Source organism: Lathamus discolor, chromosome 2 (genome assembly GCF_037157495.1).
Source record: "Lathamus discolor isolate bLatDis1 chromosome 2, bLatDis1.hap1, whole genome shotgun sequence".
Lineage (NCBI taxonomy): Eukaryota > Metazoa > Chordata > Aves > Psittaciformes > Psittacidae > Lathamus > Lathamus discolor.
Window position 1 is genome coordinate 38,630,470 of NC_088885.1, and position 21,348 is coordinate 38,651,817.

The following is a 21,348-nucleotide window of genomic DNA, read 5'->3' on the forward strand; positions in this document are numbered from 1 at the left end:
TGTTTTCTCGCATACTCCAATGGAAGATTTCAGACAGTAGAGTGGAATTATTGACCTGTTTAGTGTTAGGAAAGCTATTGATTATGCAGTCGTGTAAGCTTATGAAAGCATAAATTGACCTTGAAGGGTATTTTATTTGTGTTTCAGCTGTGGTTCACTGCAGTACACAGATGTTGTGAGCAGCACTGTTATTTATATACCACAGTGTAGCAGACTACAAATTCATCTCTTCAAGGAGTGGGATTTTATAATCTGCAGGAATGTTTAACACACTTTTCAGAAGAGATATTAAAGTGGGAAAAGGGTAATAGAGGTCAAGTGGAATAAAAAGCAGGAGGGAAATTACAGGGCTAGGAAAATGGTTTGATCTTTTAACTATTCTTTTCAAGATCCAGGTTTTTTTAGTAGTATTGTATTCTTTTAAAACAAGTTTAAGATATTTTGGTGGGGTGGAGCAGTGTGCCAGCTAAACTGCAGGAATTTCCTTCTCCCTTCATTATCAGATGCAAATAAGGATTGTCAAGATAGTATATCTGTGGGCAGAGGGGCCATTATCCACAGCTCACACCGGGCTATTTCAGTCTGATACCTCTCCTGAAGAACTGTTTCGCGGCTTTGCCAGGCTCCAAGCTCAGCAAGACAGCACAGAAATACAATGCCCAGAGGCTTCACTGAAACACAGCATCTGCTTACCCTTTCTCCATAGCCTCCCTCCCTCCCCCCACAGTAATTTTGAAGGCTGTTGTAGCTATTTCTTAGCTTCCAGAAAAAAAACAGGAGTTGCAACTATTTGGAAAACCTGCAGATTATTTGCCACCATGGGTGTGTAGCCAAAATGAGAATAAATCAGGCTTAGAAATCTGTAAAGCAAAGGGATGTGGAGGCGTAAAAAAAAAAATAAACCAAAACGATTACAGCTTGCACCTAATTGGGCTCTGTAATTTGTTGCACTAATGAAACATTTCTTTTAAGTGGAAAACCTTTGAAGAATACTAATATAATAATTAATATTCAGGTTACCTAGGGAACCTGAGACTCCACTGTATGTAGCTAGAAGGGCCTTTTGCAGAGGAAGCTATCCAGCACAGCTTTTTTTCCTGGAGCTTTGAGAATGACACTTCCAGGCAGCTGTGGGATTACTTCCCCTCCCTTTCTGAGTTTCTACCAGTCTTCTCTTATAACCAACAGATCTGAAGACTTGCTTTGCCTAAAAGAAGTTAAAGCTGATGTGAATCTGAAAAGGGAGGGAGAACTCAGGTGGGCTTAGAAACAAAGAGGTAATACAGAGATGCTTGATGATTGTAGAGCCATAAAGAAGAAGAGAAATGGGGGGAAAAAACAAACAAACAAACAAACAAAAAAATCAAGAACAAGCACAGCTATATTTCATAAAGGAAAGGTCTGCATAACAAAATACTTAACTAGTTCTCTATATGTCAGTAGCAGTAAACATCAGAGAAGGCTTTCCCTAAACCGCTGTTAGTAGGATGCCACTTATACCACTTCTGTTGTGTTCTGTTCTGCCAATGTTGTGAAGTTAGATAGAACCTCTTTAGCTATGGCTGACAAACACTACTGTGGGGCACAATAAATCTTGACTAGGATTGCAAAAGCAATGAATCCAGTGCTTGCACTTTCTCTCTGAGGACAGCCTAAATCTGGCAGTGCTGATGTCAGCATTACAGACTCTGAAATAAGCGAAGGGTCAGGAGCCTGGTTCTCTGACAGAGGCTGGACAAAAAAAAAAAAAAAAAAAAAAAGAAAAAATCAACCAGAGAAGAGTGACTGTGGATATGGGAGGTATTCAAGAGAAAATCATGGCTTGTACTTGCCTCATGATTCTTCTTGATTTTGAGAACCACATGGCTAAACATTATGGAGCTGTCAAGAACCACTGACCACTGCCAGACAGCAATCCAGCCAAGTGCATGTGAGCCTGCACAGCAGAGGATCTTTAGAGGAAGCCATCTGGAAAAGGAAGAGGGCAGCTCTCTGCCAACAAACGTACACAGTTTGCACAGCTGCATGGCAAAGCTGAGCTAGACAGTAGAGGGTCAACCTGGAATCCTGCACTCTGTTAGTAAAAGCACTGTGGTTCGTGCCATGCATGGCTGTGAGTTGTAATGCTTCTGGCAAATATAACGACAAATATTTCTTTCCTTCACTGCAGTTCTAATTCATATTCTTTTATTTGGCCTGGATCTGCTGGGAGTGTGGCTTACAAAGAGAATCAATGTGTACTCATTGGCACACAGTGCTGTCTTCGAGGAATGCAAGAGTTACTGGCTCAGATCGTATATTCCCTCACTCCACTACCATGACAGTAGCCAACAGCAAAGACTGCTGGAAAACACAAGAAAGGTTCTCTGAAAAATTCACTACCCCACAGGAAGCTGGTTTTGAACCTTATTAATTAGAGGTTAGTTTATGCCCTGAAGCATAAGACATTAAATCCCTTATAAATATGCATGCCTGTTCTTCAGAACTTCAGGATAATACAGAGATGTCATAAAATTGACACCACACCTGTGAAGCATGAAAGTGCTCGCTCCATTTAACAGATGGTCAAACAGGAAAAGAAGTCAAGCATGTTCTCTGCAGTGTAGTCAGCAGGCAGACTTCTGGTGGCACTGGCAGGTGAGTAGTATGACACAGGCAGCTTCAAGCTCTGCTCCTGAAGGTGGCTAGCTATATTATCCAATGCCTGCTGCACAGCCCCTCCGAGATTAATTTCCTCTTCTGCAAAATGGGTGTATTTATCTACCTACTCAATGAGATTTTTAGAACTGAGTAATACTTGTAACACACAATTATTATGCATTACTGACACTAGGCAAAGTTAGAAAAAAGAAGAAATGTACTGCCAAGGGATTATTAACTCATTTATTACACCACATTTCTAGAAGCTCTGTACCCCATAGAGCTCTGTCAATGCATCATTTCTCAGCTAGCGTGTCCTCACTAAGCTAGTTTCAGGCTCTTGTGCTTAAGATAAAATCTGATTAAAAAAGCATGGAGTGTACACAGATTTATACAGTAAATTTTATACTGAATTTGTTTCTCTCTTTCTTTAATCATTTTTTTAAAAGCCTCTATTGACCAACTGCTAAGAGCCTTGGAAGTCTCCAGTAGGGTATGGGACCAGGGATAATTGCAAGATTTTAATGTCCTATTTCTAAAAAACAACAGACAGGAGTTTGAGACAATGGAAAAAGAAAAAAGACTGATGCAAAAGCACGCATCTTTTGTAAAATGATCATCTGCAATGCTCTACACTGAAGTACCAGTCCTTGGTCATAGCAATGGAAATTTTGGATGATATCAAAGCAGATCAAATATCATAGGGACAGAAGAATATGCAGTACTGCCATTAGAATTGCAGCATGGGCTGTATCCATATGAACAAATTGCTTGCAAGTGGTGACTGGTCTGTTTGGAAGGAAAAGTTTAAAAGAAAAAGATTGGACAACAATAAGCCTAAATGTAAGCAGGGTGAAGAGCAGATGACAGCAGCTTCACCTCTTGTCAACTCTGTACAGGACACCTGCCTGTTCTTAAACAGAACGGGCTGCTTCTACAGCTCCTTATCAACCTCTGATAATCCCTGTGCACAGCTAAAGCCTGTCCAAGTTAATTGTAAGTTTCTTAAACCGTAACCATGTGTGTATTCTCCTACCTCAGCTTTTGGAAACACAATTAGTCAGTTACAATACACAACAAACACAGCAATCTATGTAACACAGAAAGCTTCGCACACACACCTCAAAATTACTTCTTCCAAAGGTATCCTGCTGGGCATGGATATACAGTTTTCAGTGCTGGTTAACTCCAGAGGTGGAAGACAGGTCAGTTTATTTTTAATGATCATGACAGAACCTTTAATTCTGTTCCATGTAATAATGTAATTCAAGAGAGAAATTCACCCTGGAGAAAACAGGGTTGGCACAGTGAAGCTGCTGTCTAAAATCAGCACGATGCACTTCCAAATGATAGTGGAAGCTTTTCAGGGACCACCGTCCCTACTGAGCATGTATTTATGTGCCATCCTGAAAAAGGACAGATGTAATCACATGCTTACATGCTCAGGGGTTTCAAACCTAACATGCAGCATCAAATCTAATGAGTGCTTTGGGCATTTCTGTAATAGAAGCAATAGCCTTGGGGTAAGAAATACACTGCTTCATTACACAGTCTTTTACCAGAGTGCCAGCTCAGATGGACAAAATCACATTACTGATTTTTTTTTAAATATTGTAGGCTTTGTGTTAGGAATATTTTAATCAATTCTACCGAAGTTAGTTAGCTATTCATTACAGTGGAGGTGGGTGAAATTGCTTCATTTGCATAGGTTTGTCCTACTCAGTTTGCACAGTTCAATTCAAACAAACAAGAAGAGCCTCAACAGCAAAAGGTTAATAGAAACGTATAGCTACAAATGTAGTCTAAAAGCAACACAGAATTATGTTTTCAGAAGGGAAGATTTAAAATTATGGCTTGTTATACAAATCTAGGGTAAACTGTTTTTCTAAGTGAGACAATGAAAATTACCTGAATTTCATAGATTCTTCTGGTCTCCTTATCCAGGTGCAGTTCTGCAGTTTTGTGACAATGTGAAGATAATAGTCTTCTGTATATCTAAAAAAGGCAACAGTAACAACATCAAACACTAGACTATAGCTGTATATATATTTAGAAACAGTCTCTAAAACATTCAAATGATGAATGTATTAATAATAATGTGCACGGTGCATATATAATAGGTTGCTTTTAGAACTCTATGACCCATTTTATTTTTGTAATTTGCAACAGTACTATCCTCATTTAATTAACGCGACCTATTAAACATCTCTTCTTAATAGTGATGCCCTAATGAACTTTTCTTTTCAGAAACTTTCCAAAGTACACTGGTTTCAAACTTCAATATTTGATCACTAATACCTTCAAGTTATTTGAAATAATCTCAAGTGCATAAGTTCAAAATAATTCAAAAAACCCTCTTACATTTGGTGTTTCAAGACTTCAAAATGTTTTCAATTGTGGCTCTTGCAAGCCAAGATAAAACATGACACTTCTTATGCCTTTTCCTCCATTTACCTTATAGACTCCCTAAAGCCCAGTCCAATCATCTAAGAACACAGACCCGTATTTTCAGATGTAAATTTCCTTCAAATTATCTCTTAAACTAAACAATCTATTGTTTTACAACAACCAGAACTTTGGTTACATTGTTACATGTAACCAAAGAGCTTTCACTTCCCTTTAAACCTTTTCAGGAGATTCGTATTTGTCCATATGTTTAATACTTCAGACCACGTAAGTTAAAAGAATGGAGACATTTCTTCCCCTATAGGCTTAATGTTACTACTTCTTCCATTTGTGCCTGGATCCTAACATAGTTTTGAAAAGGACGTGGGGAATGGGAAGAAGAGATGACATGGATGCAATGACTACTAATTCTATGGGACTCACCTCTGCAGAAAAGATCTACTTTCTATTATTTTAGCAAAAATGGCTTAGTGCTGGCCCAAAACCAAATGATCATGAGTTTATTTAAGCTGGACCTTACAAGTGAGTATTTTGAACAGTTTTACAAGAGTTACGGATGGCAAGAAACCTCACTGGTTTTTAAATGGAGTATAAGAATTGTTAAAAAGGAGTATTAAAAAGGCTGTGGGGGTTTGCAGCAGGAGAGGTTGACCCAAAAGCTTCATTCTCTGTCTGTGTTCAACACGCTTTTAGTACCAAAGCTTTATGGCAAACATTTAAAAAAACAGATCCCTTTTTTTGTTTGCTTCATAAAAGTACTCAGCTGCTAAAGATGACTTGTTTATCTACCCCTGAGTAAAATCATGTCCTATTTCCACATGGAAAAAAGAAATTAAACTACTAAGAGGAATACCACATTGGAACTGGTCTTTGTCTCAAGTTTCCTCCTGTGACATGTATGATTTTCATTCTCCAGACTTAGCAGACTCTTAACAGAACTAGATGATTGTGACTAAACTGATTTTACTGAGCTCTTGCTCTGCTCAGAGAGAAGGAATGAACAGGCAGAAGAGAGAAGAGCAAAACTAGTTTCATTGCAGCTGTAGCTGATCTGACCTGGTGCAGCACATGCTTCGTCCTTCCAGTCCAACTCTGAATCTGTTGTCTCCCTTGTGCCACTCACTTACTTGACTCCACCTTGGTTTTATTTCTACCAGCTTTTACACTTGTCAAATGCCTTCATAGGACACTAAGTTACTACCATGCCAAAAAAATCCCACCAAAATCAACAACCTCAGAAGGAAAAAAAAAAATAAAAAATATGGAAATAAATTTTCTTTAGTGTGTTAAATGAGATCAGGAAAGATACCACTGACGAACACTGCCACTATAAGCAAGGAGTGATGGCAGCAGAGAAACTGGGAACAAGGCCTTCCTATTTTGGCAGCTGCATGCTGGTATGTTGTATTAGCAGCCCTGGAACTGCAGCCAGAGAAAATGGAACTGCTTTCTTGCTGAAGCTGCTACCTAAATTGGCTCACCATGGCATCAGGGAAGTGTTAGTACCAGCACAGGGCAGGAAGGGAGTGTGTGTTGGGGGGAAGATGGGATAGAAGCACAGGACCAAAATAGGCTACGCTAATATTTAATCATTTATCTAGTTTTACTCCTTAGGGCTAAAGGATAAATAACTCTTAGATGCTGGGACTTCTGTATAAATTCCAAAAATTAATAGGATAACAGAGCATGAAGAGTTACTTAGACTATAATTATCCAGGAGAAAAAAAAAATACAGAAAAAGCAAATTCCACCCTAAAGACATTGATAAGATGAAGATCAGACTCAGAAATGAAAAGAAAAATTACCATCATCTCAGAAAGAAATTGCATGCACTGACAAGTTATTAGCAACTTACAGGGAAACATTTAGTAAGGAGAAAAATCAAAGCATCACCAATAATGCTAGTTCTGAGGCTTCATGAGAAACACAGGCACTCACTGTCAGAAACTGTAAGGACCTTCCTATACATGTAACAGAAGCTGCACCTATGGTAAAAACACCAATTACAATGCAAGAACATTGCTGCCTTTCCACTACTGTCTACTGGATGGAATCACTCTTGCTCAGCAAGAGGTTTCTAAGCTCAGCAGCTTACCCAGAAAAGCACCACATGCAGGTTTTAAAAGGCAGACCACCACCTCTGCTCACCCCGACACATCCAGTTTTGCTCCTTTTGTGACTTACAAAGGCACAATGGACTGTCAGAACTCATCTTTGCCAGCGCTGGCAGAGACATCCCAGCAGCACGTGCTGGGGGACAGGGGACAGCTCCCAGCAACAACAGGTCTGCAACACAGCCACTACATCTGCTCACACCAATATAAGGCTTCCATGCAATGAGCTCTACTTTAACACAGACAATATTCCCACTGATTAATTTTTTTAGAGACTCAGAGTGAAGCTCTGGGATTTGCTGCAGCTGGGTTTACAGCCCAGAAAGCTTTGTTTTCCTCTCAGAAAGCCTATTTTAGCATTCCTGCTTTAAGGGAGCCTTGGGGGCTCATTCCTCCAATCGAAAACAGTCCAGAAGGACATCAGGGTATCATTCCACGGCTTTGCTGTAACCCAGACAGTCCTCCACTGTTCCCTTTTAAAGAGCTGGAACAATACCTATATTTCCACTGGCACCCAAGTGCTTACAGCACTTATTCACTGATGCTAAAAGGGGTTTATTGTTAAGATAAAAAAGCTCAGGTAAATTGAACTATGAAAATATGCAGACAAGACAACAATTACAGTGCTGAGAATAGTGAATGAAACACATTTTGTTCTGGTTTTGTCTACCACTTGCACCACAGCCATTATAATAACTTGCTCTTGTAGGAAATTCATACTGTAAGAGCCTTGCTGACAAATAACACCTGGAAGGGTTTTTTGTCTATAGTACTTGTCAGGTACATAGTGACCTTCTATGTTAACTGCAGTGGCTAAGGTAGAATCATTATGCACAGTTGAGGCACTGACGAAGTATAAGTACCTTCTAATTTCTGGCAGATATCTAAAGGACAACAGCAAGGACAGAAGTGTTTAGAAAATAGGGAGACAATAGGTAAAATGTTAGAACAGGAAGACAGATGCAGCCCGACTGGTTACTTGCTAAAACTAAGCAACTACTGGGGGAAGGGGCGGGGGGGGGGAGAGGGAAGAGAGGAAATAGCTATTTGAATTAGAAGGAAAATTGAGCAGCAGGAGTGAAAAAAATGAGATATTCCTACTTGGCAGCTCATGTTCAAGAAAGAAGCAAATAAAAAGAGAAATAACTACAGGAAATGCAAGAAAAAAGGAAGGTCCCTTTTGCCTTTGGACACTTTAATAGTACCAAAACAGCTGTTAGTTTTTAAAGCCCTCAGGAGAGTGTGCACAGGGCTTGCTCTAGAATAAAAATGGAGAATTGCCAGCAAAACTCAGCATTTCAGGCTGTTTATCACCACCAGCACATACCTGCTGTAATAATAACAGCTTCCCACTTACATCGTGTTTTTTACTATCAAATCATTTGACAAACTTTAAACTAGTTATTTTTTCCCTTTCTGCCAACTTAAGAGGAAGGAGTATCCAGAGTGTCCCTGAAAGTCTAGAACTGCAATATAGAGCATTTATATACCATGCCTGTGGGTCACAATTCAGAAAAGCAACACAGATCCCTGAAGCTCCTCTCAGTGAAAGGCGATGAGTTGCAATATTCATGGCACAAAGCAATCCCTTGCTCCTTTGTTCCAAGCATGTTTCTCTTCCTACCTGCCTAGTTCATCTTCTGCCTTGTTAAATGGCGCAGCTCCTTTCTCTTTAGCCACAGAATAGAGGTCTCACACTTCGTAGAGCTTCTCCTACAGTCTCAGCTCCATACTTCTAGGTATGAAGAGCTCATCTGCATTGCTGCAGCCTGTACAATTTTCTACCACATGGAAGAAATAACAGCATTTATATTGCTATGGCTGGATTTTGGAGGCACTAATGTGACTAGTTGTCCCCCTCAAGAGCTTTCAATCTTCCAATTTTAAAGTAATCATGTAAAATAATTAATTTTAAGCTAGAACCCAGTCTTAATGGGAAGCCTTTCTCATTTACAATGTTTTATTTACTGGTGCATCCATATAGGCAAAATGTTACATGTCAAAAGCAATGTGCTGCTTCTCCCATTTTCACTTTAGAAAGTGGCAAGGAATTTGAGCAGGGCTGATATCAAAGATCTTTTTTCCATGTTGGGAAAAGGCAGAACAGAAGATTAAAATCCAAAATTAATTTGGGATTTTTTTTTTCAATGTAGCCAAAATTGAGTATTTTTTTCTTGTGAACCATTCATTATAACAAGTAAAATTAATTAGCAAGTTTTTATACTAGTACATTTCCATACTTACTCTAGTGAATACACTGAAAAGAACCTATTAACTGAGGTTGCTAATAGCAGGAGTGTTCACCAATCAGGAAAAAGACACTCAAGAATGAAATTATACCTCACAGATTCTGTACAACCTTTTTGTGACTATCTTGGAATAAAACATTGCTAACTGGCAAGGAGAAATCTTGCTTATATTGTGAAAATAAGAAAAATAAAATACAACCTTGACTAAATCTAATTCATGTGAAAGAAAAAATGCAGGCAAACATTAGTTAAATAATTTCAGTTTCCTGTTGTATAGCTCCACATTAATATCATCAAGAATTATGTGAAAGAGGGCAATTTTCTACCCTCCTACTTAAAACAAACAAAGCAGAAAGCACAGCAAACACCTACCTCTTCTTCTTGGTAGATGATGACAAAATGTTGTCCTGAATTGCCTTACATTTTGAAGTCTGCTCAAACTGGTAAATTCCATTTTTATTAACAGCTGTTCTGTTGGGGGGGGGGGGGGGGAGGAAAGAGAGAGACAAAAAAGCAACAAACTTTAGAAGACAGAACATACCCTGACAATGCTGTCACATTTTTTTTGCTATACCAATATGATTAATAACCACTGATTTAGCTGAAAACATTAGCAAAGAAATCTTATTGACTTATTGTGAAGCTCTTGTATAAAAGGGGAGTTTGCTGCTAGTGACTATAAAAATGTTTGATTCTTTAAAGTAACCCTATTTCATAGTCTGAATTATGTTTTCTGCTTCACACTGTAATCAGAAAATGTAATTAGAAAGAGAAATGAAATGGGAAGCCTCTGGAAGATTATGTTCTGCAGATATTTAAAATATTCACCAGTAAAATATTTAGCAGATGCAATTTCCTAAACTTGTTGATGAAATGCAGTATTCAGAGCCAATATAATATATACAGGAAACACCACAGGTGAAGTGGATCTTTCTACTTGGACCTTAACTTCTTGAGCTTAATACTTCCTCCCTTGCTTATTCTTTATTTATACAGTGAGGATAAACATTTGTAAAAGGAGCCAAGGCAAGTGCCAGACAGTGATCTTTAAATTCTGTTGCCTTATTTTTTCCAAGCTCCTGTGTGGTCCCCTTGCCCTGGTAGCCCTAATAGAAGGCTGAGCTGGAAATTAGTGAATGACCAAGATACCAGTGTCTTATTCCATTCACATCTGTTCACCCTGTATCTAGGTTCAGTCTCATACAATCACTCTCTTCTATCACCAGCCTTCTGCCGTGTGTGCTGTCTTTTATCGTGTTTTTCCTCCAGCTTTTCTATTTTTCTTGCTCCTCTTCACCCTTCCCTCTTCCTCCCCTCCCCTTTCCTTTTGGGCTCTTTCTACTGATTCACTACTTAGACCACTTGAATATTGCAACCTATTAGGCCAAACCAGAAACAGAAATACAGAAGACAGATGCTGTGTCATTCATTCCTGGGCGTGAGCTGCAGCAGTGAACAGAACCTGTGCTGTTCTTAGCAACACAGAACAACCAAGCCATCTCTGTACAGAGGCACTCATACACAAAGAGAAACAGTCTTTCTGGTTTGTACACAATGTGTCCTGCTGCTGAACCATGATTCATTTTAACAACAAGGACCAAAACTCCATTGCCTTCACCTGTTAAAACATGCTGACCACTTAACAAGATTTCTGGCAAGCTGATTTTGAAGTTTAGTTGGGAAAGATGCCATTTCAAGTCACGGAATCACAGAGTGGCTGAGGTTGGGAGGCACTTCTGGAGGTCATCTGGTCCAACCTCATGCACAAGCAGGGCCACCTAGAGTCAAGTTTCCCACAACCATCTCCAGATGGCTTTTGAGTGTCTCTATGGATGGAGACTCCACAACTTCCCTGGGCAACCTGTGCCAGTGCTCAGGCACCCTCACAGTGAAATAGTCTTCCCTGATGCTCAGAGGGAAACTCCTGTGTTTCAGTTTGTGGACATTTCCTCTGGTCCTGTCACTGGCCACCGCTGAGAACAATGTGGCTCCATTCTCTCTGCACCCTCCCTTCAGGTATTGGTAAGGTCCCACTTGAGCCTTCTCAAAACATCTTAAATAATTCAAATAAGAAAAAGGCTGACTGAAGAAGAGAGAGCAGAATAAATGCTTGTTAATTTTGCTACTGAATTGAGTGGCATGCTCATAGCTATGACAGGGGAGGAAAAGGAACAAAGCACCTGTCCTTCTCTTTCCATCACCTGTGAATTTTTTAATGACTTAGTCACTCCATAGGAGCAATTCATCCAGAATACAGGCTGCAGAAGCCCTCTCCCTTTATTTCCACCATGAAGATCTTCTTCCCAGTATACCTTCAGTGCCCCTAAGGAACCAAGCAGTCTGTATGCTCCTCGTTGAGGGTAATGGTAAGACAACACAATGTAAACCTCTGTCCTTTCAGTTCTGCAGTGACTGCAATACTTAGCAACAGCTGGCACTACCTACCAAGAGCTCCTTGGCTGGTCTTGCATACAGCTCCTCATCTAATTCCTTTTCAAAGAATGACATATAAAGGTGAGGACAGAAGGCTCTCAGAGCACACAGTTCAGAGCAAACAATTCTGCAGATCTCACATAGCAAGTGCCAGCAAATATTCTGCTTACACCATTTATGAACGAACACAGGTTTATTGTAGCTGGGTCTGAATGGTTCTGTCTACACAGAAGAACCAGATGGGCCCTTTCACTAAACAACCTAACACCAGTTCCCAAACAAATGTAGTTAGCACTAAATCATGTTTCCTCCCTTTTGCTTCTTTAACTCAGCCAACTCGAATGACTGGTCTGCAGCTGCAGCTTAAAGTAAGGGAAACGGCTAAAGGCAAAGCTTAGCTGCATAAGCAGCACCTCGAAAAAAGAGAATTGTTGATATCATAATTGCAGCAGTAACATGCACTTGGCTTAAGTTTTTCATTACAACTGAAAATCAAGAAGCTGGCCAGAGAAGACCTCCTTTAACACACAAAGCCTGCCAGGAAGATCAGGAGGTTAGGTTTGATCAGATCACTGTGAGGTATGTTTGCAGCATTGTCAGACAACCAACATTATTTCACATGCAGGTTTCAACACCGTACAGAGAATCATTACAAGGTCCTTACAGCTTACTATTAATTTATGTCCTGAGATCACTGGGGCAGTGAATAAATATTCTCTCAACCAAACACAAGCTTTACTCAACAGCCATTTAGTCTTTTTAAACTCATAGCACTAAGATCAACCAAAGGAAATTGCCTCTTTTTTCAATATGCAATCGCTTTTTACGCACACATTTTCAAGACCTGAAAATTTCAAAAAGGAAGAAGTCAGATAAAGAACGATCAAAATAAATTCCTGCTCCGTTTCATCATTATATCCTGCCAATCACTTTTACAGCAATCAAGGGAATAAAAAAAGAATAAGGAGTCTTCCCTTCCCATGACAAGTAGATTGGTGAAAATGGCACAGCTGTGGAGAAAACCAAACGTGAACTTTAAGTTCTTTATCCATACAGTGCAGGCACAAGATAGATCAGCAAAATGCTGCTTCTGTGGCTTTTTCCACACAAAATTCACTCAACACTCTATTTATATGGTGTAAAAGGAAACAAAACCAAAACAAATTATCTGCAAGACATGCAAAGCAATGACTCATCCAAGTAGAAGTTAAACTTCTGAATTTCTATTTCAGTGTCAGAGTAGCCTCTGCTTCTCATGAGTGAAAGATTTCCGCATTCAGAGAAAAGGGGTGTGCAGGGGGCAGTCCAGACTTTTACTGCATTATTCATTGCACAGTTGTGCAGACATCAGGCTCAGATTAGATTTCTGAACACTTATGACAATTATGCTAGGCAACATTTATCACTAAATGAATTTACCTGACCTAGTGCATGACAGTCTTTGTTCAATACTTAGAACTGCACTAACATTTCTGCAATGAAATCAGGTAACATGCTCAGCAACACAGATATCAGGCTAAATTCAACTAATTTTACAGACGCTGGATGAGAACTTGAAGTGGAAACCTTGTTATATCCTGTTGTCTTGAACTCATAAAACTGACGAAACAGTGAAATTTCTGCTGCATTTCCCTTAGGGTTTAGATGTTCTCAAAGGCAACATCACTGGCCAGAATCTGAAAAACAGGGGTTTTTTTTAATCATATACGAACAGCTTGAGGACCACATACTTCCTATGGTAATTCTAGGAACTCTGAAAGTACACCATCTGTACTTTAATAAATCCACAGTAGATTAAGACCATGTGCCATATTTATCAGCAAGTTGTTATTCTATATCTTGCTCTCAGGAAGACGGCAATTCCTTTAACTGTAAAATTCTTTAAGATGACTATTGCACCCACACTTAGAATAAGAAATACAGGAGCTACATGGCCCCTTTTGCTATACCTGTAGCATGCAGCCCTGAGACTCTATAGGGAGCCTTAGTGTAAGGTATCACCAAACAGGCAGGTATACTGAGGGAGCAGTGATGTAGGGAGAGAAAGGAAAGCTCTTTGAAAACAAAACCAAACTAAACGCCAAACAGTTACCAGAGTAGGAAAATGGTTGGACAGAAGATGGATGAAAAAAGTATGAAGGGGGAGACAGGGACAGGTAAAAATGGAAAAATAACATCAAGTGCTGTGAATTATGCTGTAACATAAAGACATGCCCAGGACTGAAAGGCCAATCCTCCAGAATTCCTAAAAAAGCAGCTGGAAACAACTCATAGAATGCAGGGTGAGCTCAGAACTGGATTGTCTGACAGCACTAAAAGCAGCAAGAATTTCACCCCTAATTTCAGCAGGAGTTAAGCCCACACTGAACACATGGAAAAATCTCACTCACTGACTCCATTCACTCCATGCCCAGCAAAAGCAGTTGTTACACTTTTCCTATAGCTTTCTGCTCTTGTCTGCCTGAAGCAGCACAGGACCTATGATCCCTGCTCCAGCTGAGCATCTCCAGCTAAAAAAGGGTAAGTTCTGCATGCAAAACTGTACATTTATATCCTTCTAGCAAAGTGGTGCTCAACAACACTATCCAGACTGTGAACACCTTCTGTCTAAATCTCTCCCTTGAACAGACTAATTTATATTTGAATCTCTTAGTCTATTAGTTGAATACTGTTAAAAACCCGTAACCCATACTTCCCTAGGAAGGGTGTTCTAAAGTGCTATCTCTGACACTATTTCAAATTAATCAGATGATAAGAATATAGTGACATTTTTAAGGTTCAAAACACCTTGATTAATAAGGCAATACACAATTTAAATGCTTGGTGAAATGGACTATTAAAATGGCTTTATCAAACCACAGAAGTAAGAGTTTGTCTTGTAACATTAATCACAGTAACTGTGAAAGAGACTGATTCTACTGTCCTTGTTCAAGTTCCCATGGCGGTTTTGCTTATCTAAGGAATGCTAGATCAGGTCTTTCAGACAAGCTGCATTTTGAAGGAAGACCTTCCAGTGTATTCAGTTATACATCAGACACTTGCTATTTCTAAAAATCCATAAACCGCATGACAGGTAATATGACAAGCAACATGCAGAGTCTCGTGGTGGGTAAAGTGAAGAGAACAGGTACTTACACTAAAATGATGTTACAACAGTACGCAAGAGACAGAATGACATAGCAGTTCCACTAGGACCAAGTAAATGGAAGGAGGCTGGGAAACCTGTCACCACTGTCAAAACATAAATGTGTCCTGGCAGCAGCTTTCAGTTGAACACCTATTCATTTAGACAGAACAAACACATGAGGCCTGTGTTCGAACTGCACTCCTAAAAAACATCTACATGCATCACTCGGGAATGAAGGGAAAAAAATACTGAAAAGGGTAACAATAGTGAAGTGGGCACCAGTACTGACTAATCTAAGCTCTATCAAATTACGCTGCAGTATACTAAGCTGTTCATAACTGTGGTCTGTCTCTTCACTTTCTGACTGCCTGAATGCAGTATTTTGACAGGAGACAGAATGTACAGGTCTCTGTAGCATAGCTAATTAAGTATAGTTGTTTATTCCCTAGGCCTGCATAAAGATCTGCTGCTGAGAGATGAATGGGAGAAACAAATACTCTTTGAAACACTATATTAATACTAACTTGTTTACTCATAGCTCCTCAATCACTTCCTCCCACTGTTCAATTACCCCAACAGTCTCTACACTGTGCTTCCCTTGGACCTGCAAAGGAGGAGTGTAAGTTAGGGAAATAGTAAATAAATGCCTTAAAATTGGTGGCACTAACAGAGTAACAGTAGTGATATTCAGTTCTTCAGGGTATACTGCTGCCTTCTTATTACTTGTATACAAAGTATATAGAAATAGTGCTTGAGAAAACTGTTCTCACTTCCTTTGTAGGAGCTGGCATTATTTATCTGCTATGTATCCCTGGACAGTACAAAAGGAGCTAGAATTTCTGCACAAGCTTAACATAGTATAACCTAGGCCTCATAACAAAGACTACCCGATTCCTTTTACTACTATCACCTTCTCTGATAAGCACAAGCAGTACTGAGCCCTCTATTTTGCTATTAATGCTGTGACTACACAAATACTACAGAAAAACACAGCTGTGAGGGGAGGACCAATGGTCTAAAGGTGGGACAAGTGCAAGACGACTTTTTTTGGCTGTATTGTTGGCTTCAGCATATTTAAGGTGTACTTGCAGTTACAGCTTAAAAACTAAGATGCTATGAGGCAGTGACATGAGGATTTTCCAGAGAACCATAGTACTGCGATATGAATGCTTCTGGTTCCATGAATAAATCTGGGGACTACTAGAGAAATCTTACTAACACTGGCCTTTTTTTTCTTTTAGGAAGAAACCCTACTAACAGGGGTTAGTTAACTAACCCCTACTAAACCCACAAGAGAACCTGGAAGTTACACGTAGAGGCAGTCACATTGTTCAAGTGATCTAACCTTAACAAGCAAAAGTGGTAAGAAATGTCCTGCAAGAGACAAGCCGCATCTTCAAGGTCAGTTACTAAGACACAGATCTTCAGAGAACTTTAGGTGGCTGGTCACTATCTAATTAAACATTGCTGTGCATGACAGCTGCCTAAATGTCTGTGACAGTCTGAACCAATCCCCTGTTTTTCATTCTTTCATCCTTCAGTTTTATCCTTTTAGAAGAATTACTCGAAGTAAAATAACAGATTAACTTTCAGTATTGCAAGCCAACAGAATAATAGGGCTTTGGAGATTCTTCAGGAGATGTCTGGTTACAAATACGCCTCCAACAGCACAGGAAATTGTGATAAGAAAGATTAGCTTGCGATTCTGAAGATTGTCTAGATTACTTACACTTACAGCTGAAGAAGGGCAGTGCCTTTTTTTTTTTCCTTTTCCACTGAAGTTGGTGAGAATATCTTAGCTTTCCAGACAAACGCATCAAACTGCTGAAGAGATCAGAATCTAATCAAACATCCATGCACATCCTCTTACTCTGACGCAGGAAAGGACATTGGTGTCAGCAACACAGCACTGCTAATCAAACTATTGGGATACTGTAGGAGAACCATATTTGCACCAAGAGATTGTCCTAGTTTCATGCAGCAACATACTCACATAGCCGCATCTGATTCAAAAATTCACTAACCCCTGTACAACCTGTTGCAACAAGGGACTCTTCTGTGCTTTTGCTATACTTACAAATACTGCAGCAAAACCCCACTGCGAACTGCAATCTAAATTCTATTGACCAGACCATCCATCTCCATCACTGAGGGATGGGTCTGAATCCCCTGAATGAGTCCAGATGCTTTCTGGATCAAATCTCTCCAGCATGGCCCTAAGCCAGGCCCAGTCCAGCTGCTGCCTGGATCAAACCCCTTCAGCATGGCTCCCTGCCCAGTCCAGCTGCTCTCTGGATTAAGTAACAGCTCCTGGTCAGTCCAGCAGCTCGCTCTCCTTTCTCATACACCAAACATGCACCACGAACTCCTGTCAGGCCAGCTTACTGAGCATAGCCACTAGGGTGAGAAAAAACATCCTCTCTTGGATTCAGCCAGCAAGCCATCCCTCGAAAGACACCACAGTTACAGGAGATGGAGTGAAACTTTCATTGGTGAGCAATTTACTTGTCACACTTTTGCAGTCAATCACAAAGAAATACAATTTCAAGTTGATCAAAACTAGTTCTAAATTAGTGCCCAAATCCTCCAAGTAAATTAAAGAAAAAACATGTATTTAAAATCTCATGCTCACTTATTACAGAGATTAAAAATTGACCCATACACACCACGGATTTTCAGCCCACTTCAGTATGCGTTGCTTACCCTTTCTTTGCTCCAGTTGTGAGTGTACTAAACAGCAGATGGAAAGTAGCTAGACTGCTCTCCGAAATGCTGTCTGCCAGCACTTTCAGTCAGTTTGACTCCATGGTTTAGCACACAGAGCTGAGTGGAAGAAGACTGCAGCTCAGAAACAAGCAGGGAAAAGGAAGGGTCGTAGAAGATGGGGCACAGGGAAACCACAAACATAACACAAAACAGGGTGGAGAGGAGAACGGAGTGACAGCTACAAAAAACAAAGCAGAGCAGGGTACATACTGCAAACCCAATAGATTGTAAGGAGTGGAAAATAGAGGTAGAAAGGGAAAAAATGAGCACAGGAAAGAGAAGCAGCCTAGGAGCACGTAACAGCAGTCAGAATTCTGCACGTTCCTGTTCCTTTTGTTTCAGTCTAATTTTGAAAGTCATTATAAACTTACAGCTTGTGAAAGTTTTACATTTTGAGGCCGGAGCACAAGGGTGTCTCACTGGAAACACATAAGAAGCCTATTGTTAGGGTACACTGCAATGGTTAGTACAACTAATGCCACTTGCATTCATTTAGGCAAAGTATATGTTGTTTCAACCTCAAATTCAGCTAGATCAGGTGAGATGGCAGCCTCAGGTAAGGCTCACCACTGACTTCAATATAACCAGGACATCACAGTTATGTCTAATTTTTATCATGTGTTTTTTTTACCTGTAGTATGTATTAACATATGATATCATTAAAAACATATGATAATCACTGAAACTACAATGGTAATGAAGCCATATAAAGTAAAAGAATAGCAAAAATATTTACAAGCTACTTCTTAGATAGCAATATCTCATGTGAGGATTACACCACCCTCTTCTGCGCTATTAGTTTTCCTACGGTGTGTGAAGAATCAAGAGCATGAAAACACAGTCATTATAGTGAAGCCTGCATGTGAGACATAACTTGTCTCACAGCTAATTCTAACAACTATTTTCATATTTAACTTCACAGTATAAAATAAGAGGCAGTAAAGCAAAGCTCAACACTGATCTAAGACCAAGACATGGAATCAAGTGGAAGAGCTCCCACAAAGTAAGATGCTACACAACATGAAAAAGGGCTCATTTGTCTCACCTTAATTCTACGAATTTTAAAAGAGAAATGGGTATTTTTAACTAAGCACTCATTACAGAAACGGTAACAGTATTACACATCTCCAGCCCCACCTTCCTGGAAAGAGTAATAAAAGATACCTGGAAGATGACATACAACAAGCACTTTTTTGCATCGTACGTTAACAAAACTGCTAAACGCAACATTTTATTGGGCTCAAAACCAACACTGGAGAGAAACCTGCCATTAAAAGGGCCGATGAGCAGATAATTTACTGCAGTTTGAGTGAATTTTCATTTTCTTAGCCTGGTAAGTCTCTAACACTCCCCCTGATGAAGCCGCCAACACAAAAGGCAGGACGAGTCGGAGCGCAGGCAGGGTTCTGCCTCTGCGGACCCTTTTTCACGGACCCCGCTACCAGCGGCTGGTGGCGGTCAGCCCGTACCTGTTCTCGGTCCGCGGAAGGGGCGTTAGGGGCGGCCTGAGGGCTCGCACCACTTTCGGCGTGACAGCAGCTATCCCCGCATCCTGCTCCCAGCCCCTGGCAAGCAAGACGGGAAAACAAAGTTGTCAAAAGCAGTGATTAAACATCACCAGACGGGAGCGGCGCCGCTCTCCTCCCCGCCAACCCTTCACACGCCGCGAACAACCGAGCCGAGCCCAGCCTGCGCCGGGCGGCCACAGCACCAGGCTCCGCCGCGCCCCTCTCCCGGCGAGGGGCTCACCACGTCCCGCTCCTTCCCCCCCAGCCGGCGCCACGCTCTCCCGCCCTGCAGCCCCACCGCGGAGGGAGAGGACACCGCGGCCGCCCTACCTGGCGCGGAGGGGCTGCTGCCCGCCCAGCCGCAGGAGGCAGCCGCCGAGCAGCAAGCTGCCCAGCGCCGCGGCCAAGGCGATGACAGCCCGCATAGTGCGCCCGGCGACAGCACCCACCACAGCTACGGCCGCCCCATAGTATTTAAGGGAGGCTGCGGGGAGGGGGAGGCGGCCATGGCAGGCACAGGGTCTCTCCGCTCCGCCCCTCGCCCGCAGCCCTGCGCCGCCGCTGACAGCCCCCCCCCCGCCAGCCGCCGCCTTTCCTCCCAGCGCGGCTGCTGCTCGGGGCCCTGCCCGCTGGGGCGGCCGCGCTGACGGACGGGGCCGGGCCGGGAGAAGGGGCAGGGCTGCCCGCCAAACTTTACCCTCAGGCGAGGAGCGCGCTGTCGCTGGGGCCGGTTCCTGAGGTGGCTGCCCTGCCCTGCCCTGCCCGGCGCTGCCCTGGCCGGCGCTGCCCTGGCCGGCGCTGCCCTGTGGCTGGTGCGGTTGGGTCGCTGCAGCTTTAATAGGTCTCTGGTTATACATAACACGCAGTGCGTTACTTGGGTTTTTATCGAATGCGTTTGCAGCGGGTTCGGTGAATAAATATTTGTGCGTCTTTTTACCTGGTAGTGCATTTAATGGTGTTTTCACGAGGCCACCTAGTGCCATGAGAAACCTAGTAAGGTGACAACCTGCCATTAAGCCCCCTTTATTAACGGAGCAGGTAGTGGAGATGCTATACTTGCTAACAGCCTTTAGTTGTAGCCAGCTGACACCTTGTTTTTGCAGATTCTTCACTATTTTCTGTGCCTGCAGCCCTGGGGCTGCTCCTCTTACTCTCAAACAAGGGCTGGAAGGCCGCACAGTGAGATCAGTGCTGCAGCTGTATAAATGAAGTAACAAGGGACTTGACACCATGACTGGTAAGTGGCTAGATACAAGGATGGGAAGCAGCATGCCTATGGTGCATCAGAGGAGCAGCACAGCCCCAGCTGCGATTGGGTATGCCAGGAAATACCTGATTATTTTTTAGGGTGTTTGTTACCTCACTGGTTAGTAGTGCTGTGGGTGCTGGTGGGAGGGAGCTAGAAGCCACTGTGGGCTGGTGTCACTGTGGGGTGGCACGTATCGGATGGGCTCAGTGCACAGTCCCCCTGAGCACAGCTCAGTTGTCCTCTTGGCTTTCAGGTACTTAGTTGTAATCAAGAACCAAAGCCAGAGATAAGACTTTGGAAGTCTTGAAGTTTGCTGTTTTGAGGTGCTCATGAATCCTAGATGTCTTGAACATGAAGGTGTTTCATCACCATTTCAAAAAAAACTTACTTCAGCTTCAGGCTCATCCTATAAATCCAGCTGACATTCTATATGAACATGTAGGGGCCAACAGTGATGCTTTTCAAGGTATGTATATGTTCGCTAGGTAGCAGATACTAGAAATTTCAATTGCACTGTTACTTCTGTAAAATGTGAAGGCTCCTGCTTATGTTAGTGGATGTTATCAACTAGTTCATAACACCCATTAAATACTTCATGTAAAATAATAAATCTTTCATTTTGGGAAGTCTGGTGTATTCTATTTCAGCTCTGAATAAAAGATGTGGAATTACAGTCCAGAAAACTGTTCTTTTCCCTTGCTGTTATTTCTGTCTTCAGTACACTTTTCCCATGAGTCCTGAAGCATCACTGTCAGCTAATCCATGGGAAATTTAGTGATGTCAGTAAGAACATCGTATTTCAAGTTAGAGGCCTGCTGCCAGCACCAGTCTATAGTATCAGCAGAGATTTTTTTTT

At 41.5% G+C, this 21,348-nt stretch overlaps 1 protein-coding gene across 3 annotated transcripts in view; it reads right to left on the minus strand.

The window, feature by feature from the left end:
• Window positions 1–19,871, minus strand: part of ST8SIA6 (ST8 alpha-N-acetyl-neuraminide alpha-2,8-sialyltransferase 6) — a 41,380-nt gene extending 21,509 nt beyond the window's left edge. Inside the window, exons 1-4 of one of the 3 annotated variants that reach the window (XM_065666507.1) lie at window positions 19,574–19,871; window positions 19,205–19,300; window positions 9,782–9,880; window positions 4,549–4,635 (exon numbers count right to left, since the gene is read on the minus strand). In XM_065666507.1, the coding sequence (XP_065522579.1) occupies window positions 4,549–4,635; window positions 9,782–9,880; window positions 19,205–19,300; window positions 19,574–19,668 (377 nt within the window). In that variant the 5' untranslated portion in view covers window positions 19,669–19,871. The remainder of the gene's footprint in view (window positions 1–4,548; window positions 4,636–9,781; window positions 9,881–19,204; window positions 19,301–19,573) is intronic. The other 2 variants (XM_065666505.1, XM_065666506.1) reach the window with 2 other exon arrangements.
• Window positions 19,872–21,348: the final 1,477 nt, after the last annotated feature.